Genomic DNA, 20,869 nt, shown 5'->3' with positions numbered 1-20,869 from the left:
TATTGAAAATAGAAGATGAAGTCACCATTTTTATATTACTGAAGTAAAAGTCTTAAAGTATATTATATTTACTGCACTTAAGTATCAAACGTAATTTCCTAACATGAAATGTACTTAAGTTTTAAAAAGTATTAAAAAAGTGAGCCTCAGTTGGGCTAGTTGTCTCTCAACTGAACGGTCGTGGTTCAATTTTTGACTCTGCTCGTCTCCATGTGTCCTTAAAAGAGTAAAAGTTGAACTTACAGTACAAAATGTCCTCTGTGTACATTTAATATATTATGTATTTTATTTTGTAATCACGTAAAGTTCACTGCGCTTCCTAATTTTCACGGTTAATTTCCATGTTGACCGTCATTTTGTCTTTGTCAATAAAGTTTTGTTGAAGGGAAAAAAAACCAAAACAAAAAAAAAAACCACAGCACTGACATAAGCGCGTTACGTCATGAGGAAACACGATGTAAACAAAGTGAGACGGATCAATAACCTGGGTTATTCCTTCTGATTGTTTGTTGTTTAGCTCTAATTTACGTCGTTTTCTCTGCGTGAGCGTTAGCCGTCTGGAGCTAACGTCAGCTAGCTGCCAGCCCGTTAGCTCCTCTGACCATCATGGATGATAACAAGGTGAGAAGCTAACGGTGGCTAACCCCAGTTTACCAGCTTAAAACTAGCGACTGCTCGCAGACTAGTCCGTGATCGGGTGGCTGGTGGTAACGTTTATAACCTGGTTATAGTGGTAGTAATAGTCAACTGTCTCGGTCGGTGACTAGCTAGCTCGTGAGGCTAGCTGCGATTGCATACGTACGTTAGATAGAAGCTAACTGCAGCTAACGTTGCAGCGTTTCAGCCTCAATAAAAGTCGTGAATCCCACTCATTCAAAGACTCTAATTTAGGTTTTGAGTATTTAAAATATTCCCTGAATGTTCTATATGACAACATTAGTTATAACATGGTTATGTTGCTAGTAGTATAGATTTGTAGTTGTTTTGCGTCTCTTTGCTGTTGCGTCTGTTTATAGTTGTAGTTCATCTATTTATGGTTCTTTTTCGGGCGTTGTTCGTGTATTTATAGTTGCTTTGTGTATTTTTATAGTTGTGTTGTAGTAATGTTGTGTCTCTTTATGGTCTTAAAGCTGCACTCTGTGACATTAAAACTAGGGCTGAAACAATTGCTCGATTACTAAATGAATAGTCAACTATTTTTATTGTCAATTATTCAGTTTGAGTGATCAGGCTTCTTAAATGTGAATATTGTCTGGTTTCTTTGCTCCGTATAACTATGAAATAATTAAAACAATCATTTTGGTTTGTGGACAAAAACAAAACATTTGAGGACATCATCATTTCCAGGTTTGACAAACACTGATCAATATTTTTCATCATTTTCTGACATTTTATGGACCAAACGATTACTCGATTAATTGAGAAAAAAATCAACAGATTATTCGATTATGAAAATGATTGTTAGTTGCAGCCCTAATTCACATACATATAAGAGCAAGCCTCAGTGTCGTCTTGCATTGTTGTGTTTTCTACTCGTGTCTTGATTAAAGGACATGTTAACATACGTGTGCTGTGTTGTCAGATGGTGGGCGGTAAAGTGAAGAAACCGGGCAAACGCGGCCGCAAACCCGCCAAGATCGACCTGAAGGCCAAGCTAGAGCGGAGCCGCCAGAGCGCCCGAGAGTGTCGCGCCCGGAAGAAGCTGAGGTACCAGTACCTGGAGGAGCTGGTGTCCAGTAAGGAGCGAGCCATCTGTGCTCTGCGGGAGGAGCTGGAGATGGTACGCTCACTTTTATTCACAAACCATTTAAAACTTCAAAATCACAGTCACTGAAGCAGGATCGGATACATGTAGGAGAGAAGAAGTCCTCAGTTTCGTTGCAAACAAACATTTCACTAAAGGTCATCTGACCTGAGGTGTGGGTGGAGTCTAAACCTGCAGGTGAACAGCTCCTAAGACACCCAGTGGTAGTTTTACACTTGGTTTTACAAATGGTGACCTTTGACAATAATATTTAAATTTTTACACTGGTGATGGTTAATATAGTGAAAGTGCAAGCAAAAAATAGAACTGATCATAGGTATTGATAATAATCAACTTACCTTTGAGAAGCAGCATGTTTTCAATCTTTATTTATGCAACACTTGTACACTGTATTGTTACCTCTGTTTGTTGACAGTATAAACAGTGGTGTTCCGCCATGGATCAGGGGAAGATCCCGTCGGAAATCAAAGCTCTTCTGACAGGAGACGAGCAAAAACCGCCTCAGGGCGGCGGCATCAAGGTGTCCAAGAACAACAAGAACAACAACAACGCCAGCACCAATGGTCAGAGTTAGAGCGACTGCAGAGCGTCGCCGCGCCAGAGAGAGAGAGAGAGAGAGAGCGCCTCGCTTGTGACGGACGTTAAAGACGAGGAGCGTCAATCATCCCCACACACGCACACACGACACTGTCGTACGTCCCGACAACAGAAAATATCTCTGTTAGTCTCGAGAATCTAAAGTTCCAAGAACTTACGGGGGAAGAAAAGTTCTGTAAAACATCAGAATTAGGTCAATTATTGACGGTCACTGAGTTTAGTGAAAGAATCTGATGAGTCACTGTTTTTACTGTCACAGAATGATTTAAATTAATCACTAAAGAATTTTCAGACGCAAACGAGTCACAATTTGAAAAATTCAAGCGAGACTTGTTTGGTAAGTCACATGACCAATGAATGTCTAAGGAGGAAACAAGTGTGTGTGTGTGTGTGTGTGTGAAGTGTTTGACTGACACTGTGAAGGTCAAAGGTCAGAGCAGCAGAGTCCAGATATGACTCTGATTGTATTTTTTTTTCAGTGTTTCAGCTTTTGCTTCTCCGTTATAGTCAGTGATTTAAAAAAAAAACAAAAACCTGCTCTTTGTTTATATATTTACGTCTGTCACGTGATTATTTACTGTTACTGTTTAATTTAGGACCAACAGATGACGTTTGTGCACTTTTCTTCACTTTTGCACCTTCTTCTTTTGTTTTCCCAGAGAAAATAAAAGTGTTTGAGAAAGAGACTCACTCGCTCATTTCACACACGACATCACTGAAGTCATGATTATTACATCACTGTGTGATCAGTTTTTTATCGTTTGGTTAAAAAGAGCTGAAGTAAAAGTCTCTCAAAGGTAAACGTTAGCTAAATAATAGTGAAATGTTGCGCAGAAAAATAGCTAGAAAATGCCTCTCAATGTACAACCTGCCATAAATCATTATTAGAACTTGGCCAAAATATAGGCTCAAGTTAGCAAATAACTGCCAGAAATGTTCTAAAATATGTCCGAAAAAGTTAGAAGTCAACCAGAAGGTAGCAAGAATGCATCCATTAGCCAAGATTTAGCAAATAACAATGCTAGAATTTAGCCAAACGATGGCAAACAGGTAGTTGTTTGTCAAAAGTTGGCAAAAACAAGTTTGAGAGCTTCAAACTGTGGAGGGCAGCATTACTCTTCTCAGTGTACAACCTGCCATAAATTATTATTTCAAGAAAGCTAGAGGTTAATCAAGAGATAGCAAAATAAGTTAGCCAAAATATAGACAGTAAAAACCAGTCAACATTAGCAAATAACAATGACAGAAATTGTCAAAATATGTCTAAGAAAGCTAGAAGTTACCCCGGAGATAGCAAAAAAAAAAAATCATCTGTTAGCAGAGAGTTAGCAAATAACAATGCAAGAATTTAGAATTCACAAAAAGTTTGAGAGCTTTAAACTGTGGAGGGCAGCATTACTCTTCTTAGTGTACAACCTGCCATGAATAATTATTTCTAGAAGAAAGCTATAGGTTAGCAAAAAGATAGTGAAACAGGGTAGAAATTAGCCTAATATTCAATGTCCCATAAAAGCGATGTTACCCAAAATATAGCAAAAATTGATCTGTTAGCCCAAAGTAAGCAAATAGCAATGCTAGAAGCTAGCCAAAATACCAAAAATAGATAGAAGATAGCCAGCAGTAGTATAACGTTAGTCAAACAATAATAGTAGTAGTTAGCTAAAAACTGATTTCTGATAAAAAGAAAGAATAAATTCACAGAATGACACACGTGAAAAGATATCGACAATATAATTGTGTCCATTAAACAAAGTGACATAGTTCAGTATTCAAATATAAATAAACGGTCAAAATACGATCACATTTTTTATTGTCAAATCAACACGTTTTCACACTGAGCAGCTGAAACCTAAAAATACATTTAATCCATTATTAATATAGTTGTTAATGAATTTCTTGTCATAAACTACTTGATTCATTAGCTCTGTTTGAAATCTGATATATTATTTATTTATTTATTTATTCATTGTTGCCTTGAACTTTACCTGGAAATACTGAAAATGAGAATTTACCATTTGAACCATAAATATTAGTGCCTTTTGATGGAAACATCATCCTCATGTCATTTGGATTTTATACATTTTAGTTGTATATAATTTGTAATTGTTTAATTTGGCTTTGAAATGTTTCCAAATAGACTTTTTACCCCCACTGTGTTCATTCCTTACATTATGCTAACATTTTCCCCATAAATGAGAGCAGCCATGTATCAAAGGTCACCAGCCTGTCAGAATGACCACGCCCCTTTCTGGGTGACAGCAAATGAAAAAGAAAAAACAATACAATATTTTTCTTCACATATCGTAAAAGTTCACGAGTCACACTTAAAGGCACCGTATTTACCCGAGTAATTTCAAAATCATTCCAGAATTTTTGAGTTTCCTCCAAACTGAAATTTGAAAATGAAAACCAGATTGTTCTTATGATTCAGTTCACTTTCATATTTGTTCATAGAACTGGAAACAGATACATTTGAAACGTTGTGTCCCCGCCCCCTCCCCTGATTAAAGTAAACCTTAAGGGCTTCTCTTAATGTAACGAAACATGTAACGAAACTGCAGCAACTCAGATACAACCTGTCACTGACAGATGGCCACAGACTGTTGTTAGCTAGCTAACAATTTAAACAATTTCCCCCCGGGGATTAATAAAGTATTCTGATTCTGATTCTGAACAAGCTAATGTTATCAAAACACAAAATGTTTATGACAAAACAATCCATCGAAACACGTCACGGAAATGAATAATGATTAAAATCTTCAGTAGAAAATCAGATTGTTGTTTTTGAGAACTTCCAATATGGCCACAATGAGGTGTGACATAAAAAAAAAAGCCCTTTATATCGATGGAACACTTACGTTTCGTTGCGTTCAAATACATAGTTAGCCTCCAGTTAGCTGACCTGTCAACGCTAAAGTTTTGTGACTAAATAAAGTTTCATTAGTTCATTTCACAGTTTCAAATTCTCCAAGGTGGTTTACACAAAGGTGTTAGGCGGGTTGGCGTTTGTTAGCCACGCTACCTTCTTGTCCTTCGCATCTCGGTCAAATGTGTCGTAAACTGCATCCTTGGCGACAGTTTTTGCTTGCACAGGGATGTCCACCACGCCGATATAGTTCTTTTTGGCCATGCGAGAGCTCGCTGTGATGGTATACGCGTTGCTGCGGTAACATTTCATCGACGACATGCAGAAGGTCTCCCGCATGCCCCTCCTGAAGTTTGCGTTGTAGACAGAGTACAGTGTCGGTTTGGACGCTGTGGAGCTGAAGGAGATACAGGTGATCGCAGTGAAGAACAGCAGCCCCTGCCTGCCCGGTCCATCAGACTCCTGTGGGTGCCACAGCTGCGCAACATAGAAGGGTGTCCAGGTCAGGAAGAAAACCAAATTCAGCATCAGGAACATCTTGATGGTCTTGACTTTAGTCCGTGGGACAATGTTCATTGTCCGGCGCACTGTGTGGCCATCGGCACTGATTCTCCAGATGTAGCGGATCACCCGCTGGTAGAGGGAGACAATCAGTGCTACCGGAACCAGAAAACCGCCCAGCAGGTGAACGGCTGCGTAGCCTATACTGCCCCAGGCATCCGGAAGGAAAAAGTCACAGTGATTGTTGAATGACGATCCATAGAAGAAGAAGCAGGGCGAGATAAAGGTGGCGTCTAAGAGCCACGAGGCCAGAATCATCTTTTTCGCTTTCTCCCTGGACACCTTGAAGCTGAGCGGGTAGACGATAGTGTAGAAGCGGTCCACAGAGATGGAGAGCAGGACGTACACCTGCACGCCCGGGCACAGGTGCTGTAGGTAGCGCACAGCTTTGCACGCGGCGGCACTTAGTGGCCATCGTCCTGATGCCACCTGCAGGAGGATGAATGGTGCGCAGCCCAGGCTCATAAGCAAGTCTGCGCAGGCCATAGACACCACAAAGTAGTTGGTTGTGGACTGAGTCCGTCGGCTGCGGTGGATGACCAGGCAGACGAGAGCATTTCCCAGGATGGATATCAACCAGAGAACCCCAAACACCAGTCCTAGGATCGCAACCTCACCTGAAGTCAGTTCGTAAGAGACGTAGGTCCGATTGGCCTGGCCAGAGGAGTCCTCAAGGCTGCACAGGGGGGTTGTGGGTAAGGTTGCCAGGACAGTTGAGTTTTCCCTCTCCGAGTAGTTAAATGACATCTGATAAGCGAGAGACGGAGAGTAAAGGGAGGGATTGACGCCGAGGGACGACTGCGCATAAACCATCGCTATGAGGCTGCACCAGAGAGGAGGCGCTGTGGAGACAGAAGCAGATTCACCGTTAATACAAACCTGAACCAGACTCAGATCCTTGATCATTTTCTGGTGAACAAGGATGGAGGGATTGGTAGGTTGTTCAGCTGGTCAGTCAAATGGTCATGAGGTTTGTTGGATAAGTTTGTTGGATGAGTTTGTTGAAGGTTGGCAGATTGGTAGGTTTCTTGATTGGTTTATAGATAAACTGGTATGAAGGTTGAGAAGCGGGGGGTCTGTTGATGAGTAAGTTGGTTGGTTAATGTATCATGGTTGGTGATGTAAGATTTTTGGTTGGTCATCATTGGACGGTAGACAAGTGGCTGAAATTGTTGCCTTACAGCAAAAAGGCCCAGGTTCATGTCCTCGTCCAAACAAGGGCCTTTCTATATGGAGTTTGCAGGTTCTCCCTGTGTGGTGTGGGTTCTCTCTGGGTTCTCCAGGTTCCTCCCACAGTCCAAAAACATAAAGAGGTTAATTGGCCACAAAAAATTGACGGTAGGTGTGAATGGTTGTTTGTCTCTGGGTTAGTCCTGCGGTGGACCGGTGAGCCCACCTTTCTGGGCCCTATGTCAGATGGGATTGGCTCCAGTTCCCCACACAACCCTCACACGGAGACACTAGAAAATGAATGAATGAATGAATGATTGCCAGTCATTGATATTGGGCAGGTTAACTTCAAGTGCACGGCAACACAGTTCCACATTAAGACAACAACTGGAACGACCTTGTAAATAAACATATCACCAGTGAAACATGAGCAGCAGCCTGTGTAATTTCATTAATCCAGTTAAGTGTCCACAGGGAGGCACTGTCCTCTGAGGACGTCCATTAAAACCAGCTGAAGAAGCCCATGAGGAGAAGTTCTGTTTATCATCTCCTCTGTGTTTACTCTGATTTATTTTCCTCTTAGCAACAGAGGCGCACACACACACACACACACACACACACACTCTGTTCACTGTAACATGATGAAATTGAAAGTGGTTCTTGAAGTATAATTCTGAAACTAAGGAAAGCAAAGGCAATTTCTGTCTGAAAAATTCAACCTCTTATTTTATTTCAATTCTTTTATTTCATGTTTGAGCCTCTGGTGTTTTTTTCTTTTTTCTTTATTTAATTAATTAATTAATTAATTTATTTATTTAATGAACCATGTCTCTGCTACGCTTAGCTGGTGATACTCAAAGGTTTAGCTCGTCAGTATTCAGCAGTTTTTCCAGTTTTCCATACTAACACGTGTTTTTAAAGTTTTCTAACATTATTCCTGTAAGTGTACCCATGTTTGTGTGCGTCTGGGTGTTTTGTCTGTTCAGGGTTACCATAGAAACAAGGCAACACAAGATGGCGTCTTCCGTAAATCAAGGTTTTAACAAAGAACGTTAAAAAAAACCAACAACAATCATGGTGCGTTCCATGAACAAAACAGAAGTCGGAACTGGGAGTGACGTCGCCTCTGAGATGACGACGTTCCGAAAAAAGACGGAGGACGCAAAGTATCTCGCTAGCTAGCTATTGTTAGCAATCGCAGCTGTTTACAACGTACTGTGAAGTATTTTACGAACACAATTGAAAAAAAAAAGAACAACACTATTATACGTACGACAGAATTGCAATTATTGCGAGTGGCAGCCATTTTGTAATCCCATGTCGGGGGTTTGTGAGGTTGTTCCGACTTTCCGAGTTGTAAATCCCACCTGAGGGGAACATTCCAGTTGATATGTCCGACTAGCAACTTGGAAATTCCATCTTCCAACTACAAACCGGGAACACATCGTCATCATAGGGCTACATCTACGAAATCTACGAAAACAAAACGATTTTTTTTCCCCCGCAAATTACACACTTTAAAATAAATCCACAAATAATAAAACATTATTTATTATAAGTCCTTAAATATCAACACAAATAAAAATGATCAGCTGTTTGAGCTGTGATTGGAATCATTATCGATCTCTTTCCTGATCAGCATCAACATTAGCGCCGTGTTGCTATGGTAACCGGGTAAATGTACCTTTCCTCCACAAACACTAACAACATCATGACGATGATGATGATGATGATGATGAAGAAGCAGCTTCGTTTCATCCAAATTAATCAACAATAATGAAAACGATACAAAGACATAAAAACAGGTTGATCTCGCGCCGCGTGCGTCATCACAGCTTCTTCACACACACACACACGCGCACACACGTCATCAATCGATCACCAATCAATCAATAAATCAATCAATATGTCAATAACATAAGAAGCAGGAGGACAGCGTCAGGTCTCCGGCCTGAGTCCGACATGTTTGCTCCTGATGAAGAAGAAGAAGATGAAGATCGAAACAAACAAACAAACAAACAAATAACCCGTCAAAATAAAAGCACGAACAAACAAACGACAGCTCTGCTGTCCGACGGTTCGACGGTGTTTTGTCGGTTACAGTCGGTTGTTGTCGGTGAACTCACCGGAGGAGAGCGGAGCAGAAGCAGACGCTGCATGATGATGATGATGATGATGGTGTTTTTCCGTGATTCAGAGGAGGAGGTGTGTGTGTGTGTGTGTGTGTGTGTGAGAGAGAGAGAGAGCAGGGGCGGGAAAAGCTGCTGTGAGGACCAGGCCCCCCTCACCACCTTAAAGGGATAGTTCAGCTTCACGTCCAAAAACAGCTTTTCCAGATTTCTCATGGACAGATTTAGTCACGCCCACTTTCACGTCCGCGTTGAGTATCTGTGGATCTTTGTGTCTCGCAGGCGCACTCGGACATTAGGCTACGTTTAGCGTTTCAGCGTTTTTACAACGTTCTGACCCCGTCAAAGTGGATTAAATAAGAATAAAAGTTAAAAACTGAATAAAAAACTTAATCAAGGAAAACACGCTAGCATTAAAACAGCGGTGAGGGGGGAAAAAAACGCTACCATGGAAATTGCAAAAACAGCTGCGAGGAAAACAAAAAAAAAGTTTGTACGGTGGACAATCCACGTTCGGTAGTTCGGTAGGATTGACACGCTCGACTATGCGTCGCGTTAGCATAGAACCAAAGTGAAATTAGACGGAAACTATTTTTGAGTGGTTTGTTTTTTTAAAGAGAATAATCAGTCAGCAGAAAAAAAAACTTTTTTGTCACTCACTTTTCTAATAAATATCTATCACTATTATTATAATGATGACATTAATCTGGACCAATCGATGATGTCATCAATAATCGATCAGATTCACGTCGTCGCTCTCTTTCGTTTAAAGCAGACAATGTCGTCGTCGTCATTGCCCGTCTGCAATTACTGCGATGCTGATGGGGGCTGCTGTCGCAGCATGTTGCCATGGCAACAGCCGGGCGCAGAGGAAACCAACAGGCCAGTTGCTATGGGCAACCGGTGACAGTGCTGATGGGTAAGCGAGAGAGAGAGTGAGATGATGAAGTAGAAAAAGGTGAAAGATGTCACGCTTGTTTTGTTTTTATGTGTAAAAAATATGAACGTGGATTTAAAGAGAACGCGTGTTAAAAACAAGTGAATTATGAATAATCGCTGAGTCATGATTGAGTCCACATTTCTCACTCTCTCTGTTGTACGTTTCAGTCACGGGATCAACAGGAAGTCGTGGATTTTCTTTTTAAAATGTTGTCATGTGACCTCGTGACTCCAAACCTCCGCATCATGGTATAAAGACGAGCATGACACAGCGTTTCTGCTTAGAATTTAAGCACTTTTACAATCATATAGAAACATTTTTGTGTGACTTTTTAAAACTTTAAAAAATTTAATATTTGGGGAAAAAAGGCATAATTTTCCCTCCAAATTTTTCAAGGTCAAGGCCAAGGTCGTCCAATATGAATTCTTTTAGTCATCGATGCAGATTTTTTTCCCGGATCTGCAGCGGAAAAACCCCGCCAAATATTTTCAGCTGTTTGAGCACAGAAGAAATATTCTAACATAAAATTTGCCCTTTTCCCAACAAATGTTTCCACTTGGTTTGACCCGCCCACCTTGACTCCACTATTTCATTATTTTAGGTTAGTTGTTAAATTTATTGTTCGACCGATTGGTGTTTTTCTTCTTGGCGATTTTTCGGAGATGAAAAATAGCACATTTTGTCGGTTGTTCCCGCGTCGACTCTAAGCTAGCGCAGGATTTCAGATGCTCATTTTCGACAAAAGAAAAACATCTCAATGATTTTATTCTCACAAAATCTCCAAAAATGTCCATGTCAGCATTTATAATTTTTCAAAATGGGCGTGCCGATGGATGCTGATTTTTATTTCCTCCTTTTTAGTTTTGACTCCGAGCTGATGCTAAACTTTAGTAACGTAGCAGAAAAAACACATTATTTTGATTAAAAAAAGAGATAAAAAAACAACACATTCAGGTGTTTGTTTATTTACATGTTTGTCGAGTAAAACGTGTTTCAAAGAAACGACATGTGACAATAATTATTATGATGATGATGATGGATCAGACGTTTGGAAGAAGAATAAATAAAAGAAACTAAAACCGAATTGAAACATTCAAATTTCTTCTGTTTAACAACTCTGTCGTTTAAAGATCGTCGTATTTTACAAAATCACTGCTCAGTTTAGAACATTATATCTTATTGAATTAAACAGTTTCCTGTGAAATAAACAACCATTTAATTACAGTAATTTATTTACTGTAATTATTGTACAGAGATGAATCGATTTGAGACTTAAAATTAAAGCATTTTTTTCTTTTCCTGGTTTCTTTGCGCCAAATAACAAATAAATCATTAAATCTAAATCTTTTGGACATTTTTCTAACAAGCGATTATGAAAATAAGAGTTGGTTTCAGGTTTCCTACGTTTGAATAATGATTTACAGTGAACTGTGGGAACAGTGTGAGACTGACGGAGACGTGACTGGTGAAGCTGCTGGACGTCCGTCCTCGGAGACGCTCGGGGACGACGTCGGCGTCTCTCCGATGAGCTCGCGACTCTTTCCCTGGTGGACGAGCGTTAGCGTCAGAGAGCAACGTCCACAGTTTGTCGCAGACGTCGAGACGAAAACAATCGTCTCCATGTTTATTTACACAAGTTTTTTTCCCCCGTTTTTAAGACGCGACGTTTTCAGCCTCGCAGGCCTCCGTCCAACGTCAGCGTCCCGAATCTGAAGAAGAGACAGAGACACGGACAGATTAATACCCTGAGGACGTGGAGGACGATGCAGACGGCAACACTAACTTTTACTTTTTATCCTATGGAGAAAAAACAAAAACACGAAAATATTAAAGTTGTTCACCCAGATAATGCTAAGGCCTAAACCACACTAGTGGCGGCACAGAGTAACTGCAGTTTTGGAGGGATTTTCCATCTGATTTTTATTAATAATAATAATAATAATAATAATAATAATAATAATAATACTGCATACGATAAAAAAAAGAAACTGTTCTGCGTATACGACAAATTTACCGTGAAACAATCGACAACAAACAAGAGTTCAACTCAGAAACTCTGAGTTCCGACCACAAATGGAACGCGCCTTTGTCATCCTTCATGTAAATCAGATTTGTTGTATGCTCGGCCAGGCTAGGCTAAGCTAGGCTAACGTTAGGCGTGTACGTCTGACCTCTCTAAGAAGTGGTTGTTCTCGGCGAGCTCTTTGACCACGCCCTCCATCTCCTCCTTCAGCTTCTTCATCCTTCGGAACGAACGACACAGAAACAAACAAACGAACATCGTCATCGTCTGTTTCCATTGCGATGATGATTATGATGATGAAGGAGAGGGAATCAAACTCTCACCCCAGCGTCATCTCCACCAGTGTGTTCTGACTCAGGTACGCCTGAGGCTTCATCCCACTGGACACTAGAGGGAGCACTTTCTGAGGCAGCTGCTCCTGGAGCTACATCATCAACAACAACAACAGCAGGTTTGTTTGTGTTTGATCACATGACACGACGAGTGATGACATCATCGTCGCGTTTACCTTGATGCCTCGCTCCATCACCATGGTGACCTCCTTCTCGACGCTGATCAGCTGACCGGTCAGTCCGACCAGCTGCTTCCTCACGTGATGAACTTTCCTGGAAACAAACAAACAGACGTCATAGTTGACGTTGTCGTCGCTAAGCAACAGAGGAGGTCACGAGGTTGCGATGAAGTCGTTACCTCATCCACTCTTCACTCTTGGAAATAAACAGACGATACTTCATGGCGCATTCTTCCGTGAACAGAGAGCGAGCTTTGCTTGCGTGAAGGACCAACTTCTGTCTGCGCACACACACACACACACACACACACAGTCAGGATTTCACAATAAAAGCACAGAAACAGAACAGACTTGTTCTGATACGATCACAAAAAATATATCACTCACTTATCAAACTTATGGATCTGCTCCTCGTTGTACGGCAAACCTGAACACAAACTCATGTTACTTTATTACTGATGTACAAATGTTATACATATACATATATATATACACACACATTATATAGTTATAAGAGACTCACGTCTCTCTGCCTTGTCCTTCTTGAACTGCTGATAAATGGCCGTGATGGCGTCCAGCAGCACTTTGATTTTCTCCACACTGCAACGGCGAGATCATGTCCCACAGTTAGTTAGCAGCAGATGTTACCATGCACTGGCAGTAATCAGATTATAATCAGATTAGATCACACACACACACACACTCTTACTTCCTGTCTTTAGGGTGCGTCCCCACTTGCTGCGTCCAGACGTCCGTCAGCAGACCTCCGGGCAGAAACTTGCTTTTTATGTCTTGTGTCGTTTGTTCGACGGGATCCAGAGAACTGGAGATCTGTGCGTGTGTGTGTGGAATATACGTTAACAGTTACCATGGCAACTACACACACAACCATTAGACACACGTTACAGATGAATTTGTGCATAAAAAACCAACATGAATACATCAGACTGTAAAATAAAGTTTAAGATTCATGTTTGTCTCTGAAGATACAACACTGTTTCATTATCACGTATATATATACACACACACACACACACACAGTATCTATATATTATATACATATATAATGTGTATGTGTATATATACACATTATCTATATATGTATATACACACACAGTATCTATATATACACACATTATATACATATATATAATGTGTATGTGTATACAGTATATACACAGTATCTATATATGTATAGACACACAGTATCTATATATACACATACACATTATATATGTATATAATGTGTATGTGTATATACATATACACACTGTATATGTATATACACACACATACACAATATATAGGGACATATTCACACATATATGCTCACGATGGAACTGTTTTACTATGAAGTATATACTGTATATATAGATACTGTGTGTGTATATATGCTGATGATACAACACTATCACTATGACCTAAAGTGTATACGCTGACGATACAACGCTGTTTTACTGTGACGTACAAACACACAACAACACAAACACTTACAAACAAACTTACTCTGACCACTTTCTTGTGCGTGTCTGAGATCTCATCGTACTCACTGGTCAGCATGTTAGCCTGCATCAGCACCTCGAACCTGCAACACAGTTACACTTACTCTGTGTGTGTGTGTGTGTGTGTACACGCGTGTGTGTGTGTGTGTGAAGCCTTCACTCACAGCGGCTCGGTCTTCTCCAGGATCTGAGTACAGTAGTTACACAGATGGAAAACCTCGGTCTTCTTGTGCTGGATCTCGCTGTAGTCCTCCTTCATCAGCTCACTGTACAGACAACAACCGTGAGGTCAGAGGTCAGTGGTCAGCCACGCTCGGATCACCTGGGTCTGACGTGAACTCACATTAAACCTCGGACTCCTTTCCTCACGAGCTCCTGGTAAACCAGCAGAGACTCCGACGTTTTCCACAGGTGTCCGACGTCGCCGGCGAAAGTCTGAACGGCAACAGGGAAAGGGGGCGGGATTACGGGAGGCGTCAGCCAATCAGAGAGCGGCACTGTCACCGAAACTTAGTCACACTACTGCGTCGATAAACGCACAAACCTTTGCGTAGCTGGCGTCTAAGTCCAGGTCGTAGCGAGGCTGGACTTTAGGTGGACTCGCTGTGAACACACAAGATTACTGGAGTTTACTGGAGAACTGTGAAACACGTTTGAACGCAAGTTCATTTAAGAATCAGCGAACAACCGCGTGGACGTACGATCTTCAAAGATGAGTCCGACCGTGGCGACGGACTCGCGGCTGATGAGCATGATGGGATTGTCTCTGGACGTCTTGGGGAAGGTCTTGGCCTGGCGGTTGGGGTCGAGGACGAGGCGGCGTCCCTCGTAGAGCAGCTCCTGGTTGTGTAGCGGGATACTCGTCCTGCGGGACAACAGCTCCTGGAACAGCGCCGCCCTGTGGACATTAGAGGAGAACGACGGCTAGTTTGTTTCATCGGGAAAAGTCTTCAAACACCCAAGACACACAATCACACATCTGACACCCGACACTCTGGACTTTGGTGTGAGACAGTGACAGGTTTGAACTTTCTGTCTCCTGTTGGTCAAACTTGACCTTTGCTCCATCTCTTTGCTTAACTTTACTCGCTACACCCTGTTCAACTCAGTCTTCCCTGCGGGCTCTAAACTTGGATGCCCCTTGGCACCGAAGCTCTCATCCTGAGTCCAAAAGGTTCTCAACAGCAAGACATTTCCACCGTTGTTTTGGACTGAACGCTCGTCCAGGGTTAGGAAAATGTTCAACAAAGAAAACTGTTTGGATCTGCTTCAAAACTATCCAAGTTTTCCTGCGTCACGACAAGCCTGGTGTGCTTTTGATCAGGGGTCAAACGTTGTGGTCAACCACCGAGCGGAAACCTTCAACACAGAGAACAACCAAGAAGAACTGTCCTGCCACACCTTGCAAACACCTCCTGTGAAGGAGTAGAGAAGATCACAAGGTGTGGCAGGACCTTGGGGATTCTTCGGGGAGTCTACTTCAAGGATCTCCCTGCCCCTCTTAAATCCACCGGCCTGCTGTTGCACCGATGATAAAGCTGGACAACCATGTCAGCATGAATGTCCGTGGGGGCTACAACCCCTTCTTCTGCAGATGTTTGGTAAAACCATGGTGCCAAATCTTGTCCGTGTTCAAGAAATGTCTTGAGTACTAATCTTCCAAGTGCTCATGTCTTAACGTATTATAGACTTTAGCCTTTAGTTATCCTGCTGAAATCTCAAGCTTGACTCTGGAGACAGACAGACGTGTGTCCTCTGTCCCCTCTCTGTGCTCGTGTCTCTTACGTGTTGTACTCGTGGATGTAGACGTGGTGCAGCGTCGCCTGCTGCAGGCTGAACACGTAAACCACCGTACGGTGAAGGATGTCGTTCGTCTCGGCGAAGAACTGGTCGAAGCCCCAGCACTTCTCCTGATCCGCCTCCAGGATGTTGGCGAGGACGGGGGTCAGGAGGCTCTGGAGGCCCCTGGAGGACAGAGGAGGGATGGGGTCAGAGGTGACGATGAATGTGTAGAAAAAGGAAGACGGGTTACAAGACCACAGACAGAGACACAAACATGCTCTCACTTGGACAGACTGCAGGACACCGGCATTTCCGTGCTCCACTCGATTTTACCGTTCTCACATTTCTGATGACCGGAGATTGTCCCCGACGGTTTTTCTGTGATAATTTTGTACCTGAAACAAACAAACACCGCTTTCAGAGTGATGTCAGACCAGGACCAGGATCAGGTTCTGGTTCACGCTCTTACATGACTTCCTTGTTCCGGCGCGGTCCCTCAAACGGTCTGAAGGGGAGGCTGCCGGTGGCGGCGTGGTAGAACGTGACGCCGATGCTCCACAGGTCGACTGTGGCGCCGTACTTCTTCTGGTGGTCTTTCCTCAGCACGGCGCGCTCGTACATGTCGGGGTGCTGAGGAAGACACATGTGATTAAAGCGTCTCCTGTGTCCATCTCATTGTATCTCGACTTTAAGGACACGAGTGTGTGTGTGTGAGTTTGTGTGTAGTGTCTCACCAGGTACTCTTCTGTCCCGTACAGAGACACAAACTGCTCATCGTCCTCCAGCTCTCTGGCAGCACCGAAGTCGGTCAGTTTGTAGACGGAGCGTCCGTCCTCACCGATGACCCTCATGATGTTCCCCGGTTTTATGTCCCGGTGGACGATGCCATACTCCCTCAGGTGGTTCATACCTGCAACTGCAGGAGCCACAGCAGCCAATCACAAAGCAGCGCAAAAACAAATACTGAAAAACAAAGTGTCTCCATACTGTTTGCTTTCATGGTTTGTGGTGAGTCAGCAGTTTGTGTGAGACATCCAACGTCCCCGAGTGTCCACAGCGAGGCCACTTACCTACGTCGTGCAGGACGATGAGGAACTCGTCCTCTGGGAGTCCGTAGGCATTGGTCGACTCTTCTAAGACGGTGTAGAGACTCCCGCAGGGACAGTACTCCATCACCAGGACCTTGTGACGGGTGTTGGACTGAGGACACGGGGTCAACAACATTAGAGACACTCACACTCAAAAAGTCTGTGTGTGTGTGTGAGAATGTGGATGCGGCTGCAGCGCTGACCTCTTCCTCCACAGCGAAGAGTTTCACAATGTTTTTATGGTTCAGCTTCTTCAGAACCTCAAACTCTCTCATTTGGACATCGAGTGGACGCAGGAAGCTCAGGTTGTTGAAGACTTTGACGGCGTAAAGGTCCCCGGTTTTCTACGAGACACAAAGATGATGTTTGTCACAGCTGCTGCCAGTGTTGTCATTTCTTTTAACGTTTAGCTATGTTATTGCTAACTTTAATCTACAATTTGGGTTCATTTCAAGCCATCTTTTAGCTACCTTCAGTTAACTAGCTATTTATTATTTTACTTACGCTCAACTGCTAACTTTTAAAAGGAGCTTATAATAAACTTTTAGCTATTTTTGACCAACTTTTACCCGTGTTATGAATGATTTTGCTGACTTATAACTACATTTTGGGTAACCTTTAGCTATGTTATGACTATCTTTATGATATGTTTTTGCTAACTTTAATCAACCTTTTAGCTAATTTTCAGTTATGGTTTAGCTATGGTTTTTTGCATCATCTAGGTATATTTTTGCTAACTTTTTTACTATCTTTTGGTTCATTTTCACCTATGTTTTGACTATCTTTAGTTTGCTTTTGGAAAACGTAGAACTCCCTTTTGGCTAACTTTGGTAACTAGCAGTCGATTGCTGCTGTTAATATTACTCTCCTTTCTCCTCACATCACCTCATAACCACATTAGGTTGAGGGGGGCAGGATTAATTACTTTTGAATTACCAAATTATCTATCCTCTGACGGGATAGAGTGGGAAAGTTCCTGCTGAGACTTAAGAGACTTGAGTCAGTGAGTAAACACTGTAGCTTATCAAAGTGTCTGACAGTGATTAGAAGGAAGTAAATCACTGACTAAGAGCTTTAAATCCTACAGACTCTGATCTGAGAATCAAGGTTCAAACGAATCCTGGGACTCTGCAGGGGTTTGTGGGAAATTCCCCCGCAGCTCACTTCAACTTTCAACCTCACACTTTAAATCTTGTGAGGAAACAACAAACGGAGACTGGCCGAAACTTGAGCCGAGATCGTGTGAAAGAAAACCTGACACTTTTCAGATCTGAGGGGGGGAAGCCCCAGGGTGGATTCAGGCAAAACAAATCCAGAGGGTTTTATTTTATCAGAGGTACTGCAGTAGTGCTGCAGTACAAAAGCTAACTGCTATAAAAAAAATTATTTTCTTTGCAAGTGATTCTTGTCACTACCCAAGTCGTACTGGAAACACGATTTCTTCTCCGCATATGCAAACGGAGACGACTTCCCGTCAAAACAAGTCATTGAAGGTTCAAGGATTTTAAATAAAGATAATGTTATATTACGATTTCAAGTTGTCATATTTAAAATCGTAGTTGTAGTAGTTATTGTTAGAAAATAAAACAAACATTTTATATTATTTTGACATGTCATTCCACACGTGTCTTAAAATTAGCAGTAACTTTGTGCACATGGGCAGAACAAGTAAACAAATGTGAAGTCACGTGACCCAGTTGATCGTACCTTGTGTCGTCCGCGGTAAACGTTAGCGGTGGCTCCCTGACCGAGCAGGTCTGAGATGAGCCACAGGTAGTTCGTGGTGCTCTGCATCGTGACGGCGGCGACTGATCCTGAAAAACAAAACAAAACGATGTTGCTTATTATGAGAATTCACAATAACCATACAAACGGGCATTAAAGGATAAAAGGTAAAAGAGATCACATGTTTTCAAAGACTTAATGAAACACAACAACATTATAATGATGATAATATTAAGATAAAGCAGTAGAAGATGAATGAATGATTTATCTATGTAACCGCTGTAGTTTTGCGGTCTGCGTTGTGAAGAATTCGCCGTACGCTGGATATCTTTTGGAGGCAGTCTCCGTTTATTACTGACACAAGGCAAGTAAAAGTAAACTCCCATCAGCATGTGAAACACAGCAAACGTGCCCTCTATAAAATAAACATGTACAGCTTGTCAAATTTAGCATGATAATCTCCATATTAGCATAATGACAATGCTAAACAATAAAGAAATCACACAAACGCACATCACGTACCTCTCCCACAACATGCAACAGCAGAAGGGGAGAGGTGAGGGCAGACACACCCTTAAATACTGGGTGGGCACCCCAAAAGTGAACGTGGGGAACAGAAAATCATGAAGGTTCCACATGACAACTTAACCTGCCGTGTCAGGGTAAAATATAAAAATAAAAACTTAAAACATACATTTTGTGTAATTATAAAATAAAAAGCCAAATAAAATAAATATCAGGTGTTCAATAAATTGCAGTACCTTAAAAGAAATATACTGTAATAACTGACCCTGTTACATCTAAACACTACTACAATATTAATAATGATTCAAATTCTAAATTGTTTAGATTGACTTATTTGTATTTTTTAAATAAAATGTATAATTATATAATTATTATCACTCACTTATAACAGTTTTGTTTTCTAAAAATAAAAACTTTGTTTTGTAAATGACACACTTATTTGTATTGATATTTTTTCATTAAGTGTTTACATTTTTCAAAATTAATGTTTCATTTTTTTAACGTTTGTCTTTTTTTCTTATTAAAATACGTTTATTTGTTTTTTTAAAATGCCATTTGGACTGTTTAGCTCTGCTCATTAGGTCGTGACGTCACCAGTGGGAATTTCCCGGTTCAGGCCGCAAAGCTTTTTAATTTTCCGTGACGTTGCAGTGACACGGTTCACTGCTTTACTCTGATTACGACAGATGATTTTTTTTATTTGATGAACACATTATTTATTTCGCACACGCGCGCGCACACACACGGCGCTGTTAAAGGTTTAAACGCCGTCTTTTCACCGTTTTCTTCGCCGTTAACGTATTTCACGTGAAAAACGTCTCCGTCGTCAATCCCGGATTGTCTCTGTGGCACGTTTTCACTTCACTTTCATTCTCTGTCACGGACATGAAACACGGCAATTAAAAAAACAACAACCTACGACGTGCTAACAAGCTAACGGCTCAAACGGTCCCGGGTTAACGGCGGCGTCAGGTCACGCGCTAACCCACAGCACCGTGACAGCGAACAAAAACATCGCTAAAGGTTGTTTTTTTAAATCACAGGCGAATTCATCGCTTGTTTAGTTTTGTTTATTCCTCACCCTTCTCTCTGCGGCCGATCTCTCCACTTCCGCTGTTCTGTCGTCATGTGACAGACGCGGACCAATCGGCGCGAGACGTCATCAAAAGAGGCGGGATTTGACTGTGACACTGCGTTACCGTAATGCGCCAAAGAAGAGCGTCATATGAATACTATATGTGCACGATTTTAATGAATATTAACGTCAAATTAAATTCAGCAAACTTTTTTCTTTGTTCTTCCGTGTTTTTTGCGTCAATTAACACCTAACGTCTCTACGAATATTCAACTCTTTTCTTGTAACGCAGATAGCTGAGAACAGGGGCTCAGCTGCTTTCAGCCGTTATTACGGTAAAAACAGGAAACAGGTTGAAAACGAAACTTAGCGATTTCGTTAATGATCAAAAATATTGACAATCGCCACTGAAACAGGCGTCGATCATCTTTTATCATATTTATAGTACTCATGCTAATTTAGCATAGCATGTGATTTTAATATCAAATGAATGGGTTAATGAATTTAAACCTAAAAATGCATTAATTATGTATTCTATTCTTTAAATCAGTTTGTATTCTGACAAGAACAATTTGGGTCTATGGAAGAGGATTAGGGCCACAAGTAAAAA

The 20,869-nt window shown here is 41.6% G+C and overlaps 3 protein-coding genes across 6 annotated transcripts; 1 reads left to right on the top strand and 2 right to left on the bottom strand.

The window, feature by feature from the left end:
- Window positions 1-387: 387 nt before the first annotated feature.
- crebl2 (cAMP responsive element binding protein-like 2) lies at window positions 388-2,835 on the top strand. Of its 2 annotated transcripts, none has more exons than XM_044020330.1 (3): window positions 388-466; window positions 1,583-1,780; window positions 2,181-2,835. In XM_044020330.1, exons 1-3 carry the CDS (start codon window positions 443-445, stop codon window positions 2,337-2,339), a joined length of 381 nt encoding a protein of 126 aa, XP_043876265.1. In that variant the 5' UTR covers window positions 388-442; the 3' UTR covers window positions 2,340-2,835. The 2 variants fall into 2 exon arrangements, with proteins under 2 accessions (XP_043876265.1, XP_043876266.1); XM_044020331.1 differs by having other exon boundaries at window positions 413-621.
- A 1,241-nt stretch (window positions 2,836-4,076) lies between these two features.
- gpr19 (G protein-coupled receptor 19) lies at window positions 4,077-9,161 on the bottom strand. 3 transcript variants are annotated; one of them, XM_044020230.1, is made up of 2 exons: window positions 9,086-9,161; window positions 4,077-6,631 (listed from the first exon to the last, which is right to left on the bottom strand). In XM_044020230.1, exon 2 carries the CDS (start codon window positions 6,600-6,602, stop codon window positions 5,340-5,342), a length of 1,263 nt encoding a protein of 420 aa, XP_043876165.1. In that variant the 5' UTR covers window positions 6,603-6,631; window positions 9,086-9,161; the 3' UTR covers window positions 4,077-5,339. The 3 variants fall into 3 exon arrangements, with proteins under 3 accessions (XP_043876165.1, XP_043876163.1, XP_043876164.1); XM_044020228.1 differs by having other exon boundaries at window positions 4,077-7,249; window positions 9,086-9,152; XM_044020229.1 differs by lacking the exon at window positions 9,086-9,161 and adding an exon at window positions 6,971-7,712.
- A 1,816-nt stretch (window positions 9,162-10,977) lies between these two features.
- On the bottom strand, window positions 10,978-20,324 carry tbk1 (TANK-binding kinase 1). Its single transcript, XM_044022216.1, has 21 exons — window positions 20,266-20,324; window positions 18,642-18,748; window positions 17,138-17,278; window positions 16,917-17,046; window positions 16,581-16,762; window positions 16,316-16,476; window positions 16,131-16,241; window positions 15,850-16,029; window positions 14,766-14,962; window positions 14,609-14,667; window positions 14,408-14,499; window positions 14,229-14,330; window positions 14,069-14,147; window positions 13,272-13,393; window positions 13,086-13,162; window positions 12,950-12,989; window positions 12,742-12,843; window positions 12,560-12,656; window positions 12,375-12,475; window positions 12,200-12,271; window positions 10,978-11,737 (listed from the first exon to the last, which is right to left on the bottom strand). The coding sequence occupies exons 2-21, from the start codon at window positions 18,726-18,728 to the stop codon at window positions 11,698-11,700; spliced, it is 2,172 nt and encodes a 723-aa protein (XP_043878151.1). The 5' UTR covers window positions 18,729-18,748; window positions 20,266-20,324; the 3' UTR covers window positions 10,978-11,697.
- Window positions 20,325-20,869: the final 545 nt, after the last annotated feature.

Source organism: Solea senegalensis, linkage group LG3 (genome assembly GCF_019176455.1).
Source record: "Solea senegalensis isolate Sse05_10M linkage group LG3, IFAPA_SoseM_1, whole genome shotgun sequence".
NCBI lineage: Eukaryota > Metazoa > Chordata > Actinopteri > Pleuronectiformes > Soleidae > Solea > Solea senegalensis.
Note: the sequence above shows the minus strand (reverse complement) of the source record. Positions and strands in the feature narration are given on the sequence as shown.

What these genes read in the sequence shown, in the direction of transcription:
- crebl2 (XM_044020330.1), top strand. Translation starts at nt 443, where the DNA reads ATGAGGAAACACGATGTAAACAAA. An exon ending in GGAAACACGATGTAAACAAA is followed by an intron (nt 467 to 1,582) that starts GTGAGACGGATC and finishes CTGTGTTGTCAG; the next exon opens with ATGGTGGGCGGTAAAGTGAA. An exon ending in TGCGGGAGGAGCTGGAGATG is followed by an intron (nt 1,781 to 2,180) that starts GTACGCTCACTT and finishes GTTTGTTGACAG; the next exon opens with TATAAACAGTGGTGTTCCGC.
- gpr19 (XM_044020228.1), bottom strand. Translation starts at nt 6,695, where the DNA reads ATGATCAAGGATCTGAGTCTGGTTCAGGTTTGTATTAACGGTGAATCT.
- tbk1 (XM_044022216.1), bottom strand. Translation starts at nt 18,728, where the DNA reads ATGCAGAGCACCACGAACTACCTGTGGCTCATCTCAGACCTGCTCGGT. An exon ending in ACGGGACAGAAGAGTACCTG is followed by an intron (nt 16,477 to 16,580) that starts GTGAGACACTAC and finishes TGTCTTCCTCAG; the next exon opens with CACCCCGACATGTACGAGCG. An exon ending in CGCCGGAACAAGGAAGTCAT is followed by an intron (nt 16,242 to 16,315) that starts GTAAGAGCGTGA and finishes TGTTTGTTTCAG; the next exon opens with GTACAAAATTATCACAGAAA.